The 11,150-nt window shown below is 36.1% G+C and overlaps 1 protein-coding gene across 2 annotated transcripts; it reads right to left on the bottom strand.

Moving 5' to 3' along the window:
- Positions 1 to 578: 578 nt before the first annotated feature.
- LOC103715377 (E3 ubiquitin-protein ligase MARCHF8-like) lies at positions 579 to 8,574 on the bottom strand. 2 transcript variants are annotated; one of them, XM_039133696.1, is made up of 7 exons: positions 8,200 to 8,574; positions 5,494 to 5,565; positions 4,707 to 4,756; positions 2,284 to 2,422; positions 2,116 to 2,202; positions 1,392 to 1,487; positions 579 to 867 (listed from the first exon to the last, which is right to left on the bottom strand). In XM_039133696.1, exons 1-7 carry the CDS (start codon positions 8,485 to 8,487, stop codon positions 856 to 858), a joined length of 744 nt encoding a protein of 247 aa, XP_038989624.1. In that variant the 5' UTR covers positions 8,488 to 8,574; the 3' UTR covers positions 579 to 855. The 2 variants fall into 2 exon arrangements, with proteins under 2 accessions (XP_038989624.1, XP_008801207.2); XM_008802985.3 differs by having other exon boundaries at positions 2,284 to 2,404; positions 8,200 to 8,571.
- Between the last annotated feature and the right edge of the window lie 2,576 nt (positions 8,575 to 11,150).

Raw genomic sequence — 11,150 nt, 5'->3', positions numbered from 1 at the left:
TTAAGCTCTTCGTAGCAGTGCCTTCCAATCTCCAACTGGAAATACCGGCTGGAGACGCAGAATGGCCATCAGAGACAAGTACAAACCCTTGCTGCCACCCACCCAGAGCTATGGAAATGGATTCAAAACTGAAAATTTTAAGTGCATAATCAAAATATGCCATATCAGTACCACCCTGTAACTGTGTTGGTACATCTAACGCAAGGCTATATATGGAACGACCTCCGCACCACATACCACTACCAAACCGGTACAATACGGCATACTATATACCATGCACACTGGTATGTTGGAATGCTATTGGGTTATGTTGGGCTGCTGAGATAGTGCTTCTCATATGGCTAAATGTTTTGTCAAAATTAATCATCTAATTTGATCAGCAGTGAATGAGAAGCCTCAGTTACTGGTGATTTGTAATCTTCCACAGTTCAAGAACTTTCACTATAGCATCCAAGGGAATCATCAGGATGGAAAATTTCCAAATTTCTCCTTTATAGAGGTTTATCTGTCAAGCTTCGCATATGAGAGCTGCACATTTGAGAATACTAACAAATAAAGAGGAAACTATCTCTGCCAACTTCCATGGTCCAAGGAAAATGATACGAAATAATATAAACTGGTGCAATGAACTACGGGAGTTCCAGTATCTGCTCCTTATTTACACCATCTCTCTTTATCAAGAGAGCAGCATTTACAAGCTCAACAAGGGTGGATAACAGAAACCAAGCAACCACAGGACAACCAACAACAAAACCAACCAACCACAAAACGAAGCAACCAAAGGACAGCAGATAAACCAGCATAGAGCAAAAGTAAACATGCACATACACTCAGAAATTTCCCGTCTCCCCTGCTTCAGTAGCGGACCTGCATGAGAAGCACAAAATGAGATTGTGTTAACCAATTGCTTCAAATTTCAGAAATGATATAATGATAGGACTTGTAGACGACCAATTCCCTTGGCCCTAGTTAGACTGAGCTCCATCTTTTCATGAATACATTAGAATTCTTAGCTCAGTGGTTTACAACAATGAGTTTATTACTTTAATATAACATATGAATGCGAATGCACGTTTTTACTGTTTGAATTCCATAGTTTTGATCCCACAGCACCTCAAGCATCATTATTTTTTTTATTCTTTCTTTTTTTTCCCCATTTTGCTTGACTTTTTGTAAGTTTTCCTCCCATATGTGCTTCTGCGAGTGTTTTTTTTTTGCATGTGTTAAAGCAAATGGTTGTTTGATTCAAAGTTCATGCCTCTATATTCCCAATGTTTGAAATAGCCAAGGTTCATTAAGAGCACCCAGTAATGCAGCAATTCATACTGTTTTGTACGCAAAAGATAAAAGAAAGAAATAAAAAAATTCCACCAGTTGGATCTAAACCATACCCGATGCCATCGACGCCATCGACGCCACTGGATAAGGCAAAGTGACCTTAGGAGCACATAGGCTGGCAAAAGAAAGCCAGCGAAATCAACAAACATCTGTAAGTTCAAGATAGCTATTGTCACTATTCACATAGACATTGTAAGTTTCCACACACAACATACAGATACAAGCATGAATATGTACATAGCTCAAAAAGAAAAAGATATTGAAAAAAAGAAGTATTAGGTGCCAACCAGATGGAGAAATGTAAGCCAATGATTATTGTAATAATCAATTGATTCCTGTTTATTCTTATAGTACAACAATTTTAAATGACAAACTTAACACATGTATCACATGAAATTTTAACATGTGGTTTTCAGAAAATGGAGTAGGGAAAGAGTATGATGACATGAAGAGTATGACTTCAAGAATCATTTTTTACCTTTTTTTTGTAAAACATTCTTTACAATTCAGACAAGGACTCCAATAAAGAAAAATGGATTTCATCTAAGAAGTTGGAAGGGAAGTAAGATTACAGAAGAATTGAAGTTAAACCTATATAATAAGAGATTTTTCTTGAGCACAGATCAATTTTCTTAACTATTCAAAATTATGTGACAAACCTTCATCTGGTAAATGAAATGTTTATGTTAAGTAAGTCTAAGTTTGCATCCCATTTAAATATCATGAAGACAGTAAATACCCATCACCATAAACATCAGGCACTTTGACCTCACTTACTTTAAAGTACTTTGATGATGGGTCCTGCACGAGTCCGGTGTCGACAATAATCATTAAGAGGTGGCGAATAAACAGAAGCACCATCACCTGTACAAAATCATCAGATTTTTAGGGACTCAAACAATTCTAAGGAAAATGAAGTGTTGGTGAAGAGAAATTTTATCTTACAACGAAGCCTGCAGATCTGAAGCAGCTGACGCCACGGTCACTTTCCTCATCCTCAGAGTCTGATGGCACGAAATCATTCTCAGCACCAGCAGAAAAGGCCAGAAAACGTGCATTATTGAGCCTGGAGTCCAAATTTGATCTTAAGATAAAATGGTAAACCAGAAAATGTCAAGGCTGCTTCAAAAATAACCATGACTGCATGATAACTTTAAAGTAGAAAATGTGTTTTTCATGTTAATGGAGCATTAAAGCAATGTAACTTGACAGATTACTAGTATATGGTTGAAGAGCTCTAATCTGAGATAGAACAAGTAGAGAGCTCTAGTGTATGTATTTTTGACATTTATTTAGTACTTTTCAGGCCTTTCAAGACAGTAAAATGTACATTTTGATGGTCACAGTTATCGATCCAACTGGTCTTCCGATGGTGTTCACACCAAATATGGAAGATTATAATTTACGCAGAGCAGTCTGCCAAAAATTTCTTGATTTCTGCATACATCATGCATGCCAAACAATAGGATCACACAGCTCACATATCAGCTAGATTATGTTGACCTAAATGCTAGGCTGATTAAATGCCAAAGTAATTGAATCTCTTGCTTTGGCTACATTACAACCTCATGGAGAGGGCATCTTACTGTGGGCAAGTATAAGCATCACTTTTCCAACTAATGCTTTCCCAGTTTTCCGAAAACAGGTTGGTGTTTTGATAACCAAAGCATTATGCCCATGCCTCAAGCATTATTGCTAACTTGTGGGATATTTGGCAATGAAACTTAGGCTTCCTCCTCCTTAATAAAGGTATCTCTGGAATAGAGGAGCTAATGTATATTTTCCTTATCGCAGGAAGAAAACTAAGTTAAAGCCAACCCAAGGAGAACTGAAGAACAATGTAAAGATTTTAGTCCTGTAACTCCTGCTGCATAAGAATATTCCTTCCAAAACGCCATAAAATGCAAAGGGAAGTTCACACCCAGGATGAGTCAGTATTAAAGGTAATCTTATGTTCTTCTCTGGAGCATGAGAGAGAGCTCTGCAAAGTGGAAATGACTTGCTAAAACAAACCGTGGACAAAAGTAGCTAGAAATAAAGGCTCTGATTCATGATCATTACATTAAAGTTGCAATCTGAGCCAACTGCTACATGACTTAATCACACTTATCTTATCCATTATAATACATGGTAATGACTTTGGAAAACATTTATAGTATTCTTAGTGATAACATACAAAATAAATAAATAAATAAATAGAATTTTAAGTTTCATGAATTACTTTGAAAGAGTGCCAAAGTGAAATTCCCAAGATCAGGGGGTTGAACCACAAGTCTATCCACTTCTAGAATATGCTCACGGTCCAGTGTTCAATCACAATGGAAAGAACACAAAAATCATTGTTCAAATGCTTATGGTGCAAGAAAAAAAAAGGATGAAAGGAAGTTGTTTCTTCACGTTTCTCTCTCTAAAACACTTAAAAATTTCTCTAGGACAGAAGTCTGGACATGAATGGTGCGCAGATGAGAGAGGGAGAGAGGGAGAAACTACCTGGTAGTTTCTTCTTTCTTTCAACTATTCTCTCTTTCAATTCAAATGTTAGATGATTTTTGTCGGGTTAGCCCATCATGGGCGGCCCTACTAAGCCAAAAAACCAACATTCAGGTTATCTTGTTATCAAAAAACCGTTATAATTAGTTTATTACTATTTTGGCTGCGATTAAACATTATGTTTTGCAAACTCTTATCTATGAAAAGCACAAAATTAATGGTGCAGAAAACATTTGCATCTTTGCTTAATCAATATATTTCTATGGAGTATTCCACATCATTTTTCTCTGATACCCTTCTTCTGTTACTTTGAATTAGATATTCAAGCCTTAGAAAAAAAATAGAAAGCATGGTTTACATGTTAGGAAGTCAATGCCAAAATTTATCTACTTCCAATGATTTATAGATAATGTGGGAAATTATCCTCTACATGTGTGTGTAGTGTGAAAGGGGGAGAGAGAAAGTACTTAGAGCTCAATAAATTCCCCTAAATTTGCAACTTAGTCTTTAAATTGATGTTTCAACCAAAATTTCAGTCATTTGACATAAATAACGTTTATTCACCCTCTAGCGGTGGCAATAGACAAGAAAATGTTCTAACAACCAATAAACAAGCCAACACCAAGATTGCTTCCTCTAAAAGAATTAAGGTTACCAGAAATGATTTTAGCCTAGGAACTCAATTAACTATATAAGAAGTGCATGACCACAAATATTTAACTGATAAATCTTCAAGTCCGCAAACAAAGAAAATCGGTACTCCTACATATCATAGAAAAGGAGAATTCAGCAGTAACTCTGATGCATTTACAGACAAAAAGGCATTTTGGATGGAATTTAAAGGAAAGCAGGAAAGGATAAGGGATGCTAAAACATACCTGCGGTTAGTCTCACTCTCTGGAGCAACAGAATAATTTGGGCGATATTCCTATTAAACAAAAGCAATTAGGATATATTTTCCATGAGTGCTTTACAGAGCACATCAAGCAATGACACTTGTATGATACTTCTACAATCTCTTCTCTGTATTTTTGTTCAGAACACATAAACTGGTGGTGAAACTTTAAGAATTTGATTTTTTTATGTTATTTTGCCATGTATTACTTTTCTTAGAGATAATTCTGAAAGCCATGTCACAGATTTACAAAAGTGTCTAATTTTTAAGGTAAATGAGTAAAAAAAAGAAAATACAACATCTGCTATCAGTAAAAATTTTAGGAACAATTCCATGAATAGGAAAATCGCAATTTGTATGTACAAATTCAGGGAAGCATGAGTGATACTGCAGCTTATTTTTTCAATAAATCTGGTTTTAAATTTAGAATATGTGGCACAGTTGCCAATTTAACAAAACAGAAAAACATTGTAGGTTAACATCAGCCTTATTAATTTTTCTCCAAGAAAAAGGAAAGAAAACATTAGCCATGCTAACAGAACTCTTGTTAATTAAGTCGCTAAAATGCCTAAATAGCAAGAACTCAAAAGGGCCTTCTAATAAGAACACAAATATAAATACTGACAACATTTTGAATTTTAAAACAGTCGATAAGGAACAAGCTTTTGAAGCATTAGAAGAGAAAGCTACAACTAACATGGCCCCTCACTCCACCCCACTCAAAGAGAGAGAGAGATAGATAGAGGACAGGAACATCAGTTTAAAAAAACCTGGTGGCAAATTTCGCAAATAATATCTCCTTTGAGATCACACCATTTCTGGACGCACTTCCTATGTGAAAACTGCAGGAGCAGAAAGAATTCGATTATCAGATCAACAGGTTTTCATCTTTAAAAGCAAGTAAGGCAAAAAAAAACTCAAACATACACATGCTCTAAATTCTACAAGCAAGTGGATGAAGCTCATCGAGAACAGCATGAGGTGGTGGTAATTTGCTAGCACGACCACCATGACAAATGACTTCTCTGATCTAAGAATTGCGTGTGAGAAGAATATTGGTGCAACATACTAGTGAGGAATGCAATGAAAATTAGTGTTAGAAGGGGAAGCATGCATCATTGAGCAAGTTGATGAAGCGAGCAGTCCATGCAAGTTGATGAAGCTCATCGAAGACAGTGTGAGGTGGTGGTAATTTGCTACCACGACCACCATGACAAATGACTTCTCTGATGTAAGAATTGCTTGTGAGAAAAATGGTGCGCCGTACTAGTGAGGAATGCAATGCATAATTAGTGTTAGAAGGGAAAGCATGCATCATCGAGCAAGTTGAGATCGAGGAAGGAAGCAAACTAGATATGGCTGAAAATTGAAAATGAGTTTCTCAAAGAAGGATTCGAATAATAAAGATTGAAGGGACTAAATGGAGATGAGGGATAGGTGAAATGGAATATTGTGGAGGATCATGCCCTTTGATCAAACTCCATGGACTAAATTAAGTTTCACCTAAGAAGGATAAAGTAGAGGGATTAAATCTCAAATGCGAGGGTGAGCTTTCGTGCAATGGTATAGTTGCTCCATGCAAACTGAGTGTCATAGATTCGAAACATAGAAGCAGCCTCTCTGCATGTGGGGGTAAGAATGCATATTTTTGATCCTTCCCAGACCCTGCGATAGTAGAAACCTCGTGCACTAGGCCACCTTTTTATAAAATCTCAAATGTGATTTTTTTTTTTTGGCAACAAATAACAACTAAAGGATGAACAACACTGATATCCAATTCCAAAATGTTGGAGGAATTAATATGAATTGAACTATATGTTTGAGGCTCTATCAAATTAACGAACTTCAATAAAAGAATTATTTCTAAAAGCATCATCCAAAAATATAGTATCTTTGATATAACAGTTCCGACAACAAACGACAAAAATCGAATGAAGAATAATAAACCAATGGAATGAAATTCCAAAATTTTGGAGGGATTAATGTAAAGTGAAATAGATGTGTAAGACTCTACCAAATGAAGTGAACCTCATCAAAACAACAACTTTCAACATATCAATTGCAATATCTCAGATGCAACATTGCCAAAAATAAATGACAAAAATAGAATGGGGAATGATAAATGATTGATGTGTATTTCCAGAATATTGGAGGACTAATTTGAAATACTAAAATCAAGTGATGTCTTTAAGGATCTATCAGACCAAATAAACCTCAATCAAAAGAATTACTTCTGAAATGTCAATCATTAGGATGATATTTCAAATACAAAATTTCCGACAACAAACGACAAACAAAGAATTAATAACACTAAACCATTGATATGCATTTTAGAGTTTGGAGCAACTAACATGAAACTAGTATACATCTAAGATCTATACAATCATATGAATCACAATCACAAGAATAGCTTTAAAGGATCAAGTAAGCAAAATTAGGATCTCAAAAATAAATTATCCGACAATCAACAACAAATAAAAACACTAAATTAACTACTGACATGCATTCCAACTTTGGGGATTTAGCATTAAACTAAGTATATTTTTAAGGCTCTATCAAATTGAGTGAACCACAACGAATGTAATTCTTTCGATGTATCGACCAGAAAAAAATCAAAATATCAGATATAATATTAACAACAACAAATGCCAAATAAGGAATTAATGAAGAATTCTAAACCACGGTCATGCATTCCATAATTTGCAGGGAGTAATGTGAAATCTGGCATACATTTAAGGTTGTCTCGATTCAAATGACAATCAAATGAGTTACTTTCAATGTATCAACTGGAGAGATAAAATCTCAAATAAAACATCCCGACTACAAACAACAAGCATTTAACGGATCCAGATCGTTAAATTGCTGACATGCATTCCTTCAGAGGAATCAAAACTTAAAACAAATGAAATAAACAAATAAACCTTTGTTTTATAGAAAACAATTCTCAGTATACTCCATGCAGCTCTGATGTGGTACCCATAGACAAAATTAAACAAAAGGAATAATGGTATAAATTAACCCCGAAGAAAAACAGTATAAAAATTTGGTAGGAGAGAGGGAGGGGAGAGAGAGCGAGAGCGAGCAAGCAAGCTAGAGTCTAGAGAGAGAAGGACTGAATGCAAGTCCTCCTAGGTTCCAAAACAAAGCAAACAACTGCTTGACTATAAGCAGAGAGAAGAAAACTTCTCGTGATCAACACAAGCTAGCTAGAGTAATGGATCCATAAAAATATCTTCATCAAAAAAGAAAAAAAGAAGCAATCTTTATAAAAGAAATCAAAAAAAGCACCTTTCTTGCACCCAATTTTATGAAGCAAGAAGCGAAACAATGCGAACGCAACAAATCAATAATCCGAGAAAAGGCGATAAATTCGAAATGCCAACAAGAAGAAAAGAAATCAGGCTCCGGAAAACGATTCAAAGCACCAACTTTTACCAATAGTTGAGATCTAGAGACAGAAGAGATAAAAATGATACCTTTATGGTACCAGCGCAGCCGCAGGGCGTTTCCATCTCGCTTTCCAGCCCTTCGTCATGGCAAATTTTGCACTGCACCACGCTGTCGTTCTTGGTTCCGCTGGCGCTAGCCCCCGGGCTCTCGATGAAGATCTTTATCTCCGGAACTCCGCCTTCCGGCGCCAGCATCAGCGAAGCAGCGGCCCCGCTGCCAACTCCGCCGTCGCCGCCGGCACCATTCCCGGCCTCAAGGGCCGCTGCGGCCTTGGCTACCAAGCTGTCGACGTTCACGACCACCTCGTCCGACATCTCTCCCTGTCTCTCTCTAAACTTCTCCCCCCCTAAAATTCTCCCTCTCCGCTCGCTCTCTCCCTCTCCCTCTCCCTCTCCCTCTCCGCTCGCTCTCTCCCTCGAACTCTCTCTTCTGCTCAAAGAAGGCAATGGTGCAGCGGAGAGGCCAGGCGGAGTGGTATAAGTATAGGGTTGCATGAGGGAGGGTACCAAAGTGCCCTGAGCTTGGTGAACTTCGTGTGACAAAGTTGCCCCTTGTACTACAGAACAAGAAAGCTGTCAACCATGGTAAATCACTTTTTGCATTTTGTCTCGATGCAGGCAAAGAACTCAGAGTTTGTATGTGACAACAGAAATAAATTTTCCTGCCTTCCTTTCGAAAATATGTTATGGCTACCATTATCACATAAAATATGAACATCCTCAAAAAAAATGAGCGCTCAGTCCATGTCTAAAATTGTTTGTTTAAGTTTTAGATTGTTTACAACAAGTTAACAAATTTTTTATTATATAATATTTTTTTAGTTATTTAATAAATATATAGAGCATACTATCATGGCAATGTTCTACATCTTTAGAAAATAAAACCCGGTGCTAATAAGCAAGATGCTCCAGTCCTCATGCATGAATTAGAAAAAATGAGATTTTTCGATGTAACGCAATCTTGCAAGTGATGTTAATATCTTCCATCAATTCAACTATGTGCAGTAGTGTCTCCTTACCATGCATGTAAATAACAGCTATTTGTGTAGTCATAAAAACACCATTAATAGCATGGTTACTTTGTAGGAAGAGAACGAGATAAAAAAGCATGGACGGTGTAAGAGTGTAACAGTTGAAACTTAAGTCGTGGGCAGCTCGGTAATTTGGAAGGGTAGAGGAGGAAATAAGTTGGCGCGGTTGGAGCGTGGCCTCGATTCCGACGAGAAGCCTTCAGGTGTCAAAAAAGCAGACGGCACCATGAAGCTATCTTCAAATGACGAACTTATCCTCTCAACGATCCTCGACTTCTTTCCATCAGATCTTTGGCTCTTTCGTTCCAACTCGAGCTCCTCTTCTGTCTCCATGCACACCGCTCTTACTTTAAACGCTCTACTGTTGTACTTATCTTATCCCTTTTCGGTTACACTTTTAATTAAGCTAATCACCTTTCCAACTCACTTCAAGTGTCGGTTTGCAATGGAAAGTTACACTCACCGATACGAAACATATGTATGTGTGTGTATATATTTATATTAACACTCATTGTTTCAAGTATTGTATGACTTGATGTATTTAACAATTTGCGGTCAATATAGTAAATATATAAATAAAGATTTTTCTAATTTTGCCTGCATTAGAATGGTAGTTTGTTTTTGTTTTCTTAAATATATTGAGTTAAATATTAACATTTTTGTTTCTATATGTTGGCCAATATTTAGAATGCCCTAGTTATTTCCAATTTCTTTAGAACTCTTATCGCGATCGAGATGAATCGAAATGTCGGTTGATTCTGATAACGGTTGCCGAAATATCGGGCTTAAAAGGTAATGTAATGTAGAATCCAATTAGAATATGTATTATGATTCAAGTGCATGATTAGCATGTTAATATCGTAATTAGGTTATTGTTTGCTGATAACTTGTCGTATTTGTGGGATTACAATGCGACAATGTTCGACTGTTGTTTCGTCGACGCCATAAGTTAACCCTAGATTCAGTTTCCTGAATTATCGCATTCGTTATAACGTAAAGGCATTCATTTGTCGTTTCGCGGTCGTAAGCAGCTATAGATTTACCAATCGAATAGCCGCATGCTTAATTATATGAAAGCATTCTCATGTCGCTTGCAGCCACACACGACACTGTTATTAGATTTTCTTCACTGAATAATTGGACGTGTATAACACTTCATGGCCACAAGCAACATGCACGCGTGTTTCTTTTGTGTTGATTTTTCCATTTATTGTAGAGTAAAAGTGTTTAAATGCCAATTTATACATGACATAGCTATAGATATAATTTGCTAAACAAGCATGCGCATGACATGAGTGAGCTCTGCTTAAGGTCACAATGCCTCGTAATGATTAAGTTTAGTTATGCTTGGTACAAATTTTAATTGATTTGTTCTACATATAGAATTTACACCTAATTTTATGGATTAGTTTGAAACAAGTATGATGTGGAGCTAGGTTGAAGAGTAGTCTTTACAAAGAACTAATTTGATGATCAGATTAGATATTCATGTCCATAACATCTCCCGTGCTTGCTCTGGAGATAGGTTTGAGTTCGAATTCTAATGGTGACATTTTAAGTATATTTCTTAAGAAATAGTTCAAAATAGAAAAAGGCAATTTTGAGGAAAGAATATAGATTAATTATATCAATAAATAAAAAATGATAAATGGTTCATAAAAATAAGTTTGAACGTAAAATTTAGATTGATTATTTCAATAAATAAATAAATAAAACCTTGACAAAATACACCATTAATAAAGAATCTATTTAGGTCACGAGTACTTGAATGTTTAAGTATTGGTTTGATAGTAAATGGCAACATTATACGAGATTCACAATTTTCTGTAAATTAAACTTTTTCAAACATAATTATGAGTATATACGTATTTCACTGCATCTGTAAATACAAGTAACGACAATCTAAAAGTTTCTCCTCCAACAATCTTATTAATGACTTCTTTCACC

The sequence above is a fragment of the Phoenix dactylifera genome, chromosome 14, assembly GCF_009389715.1.
Source record: "Phoenix dactylifera cultivar Barhee BC4 chromosome 14, palm_55x_up_171113_PBpolish2nd_filt_p, whole genome shotgun sequence".
In the NCBI taxonomy this organism is placed as follows: Eukaryota; Viridiplantae; Streptophyta; class Magnoliopsida; order Arecales; family Arecaceae; genus Phoenix; species Phoenix dactylifera.
The sequence above is the reverse complement of the archived record's forward strand: the minus strand, read 5'-3'. Positions and strand labels throughout refer to the sequence as shown.

Excerpts from the sequence above, each read along its gene's own strand:
- LOC103715377 (XM_039133696.1), bottom strand. The coding sequence starts at position 8,487 with ATGTCGGACGAGGTGGTCGTGAACGTCGACAGCTTGGTAGCCAAGGCC. Across the intron at positions 2,423-4,706 it reads GAGAGTGAGACTAACCGCAG|ATCAAATTTGGACTCCAGGC; the intron begins GTATGTTTTAGC and ends TTTTATCTTAAG. Across the intron at positions 2,203-2,283 it reads TCAGATCTGCAGGCTTCGTT|GTGATGGTGCTTCTGTTTAT; the intron begins GTAAGATAAAAT and ends GATTTTGTACAG.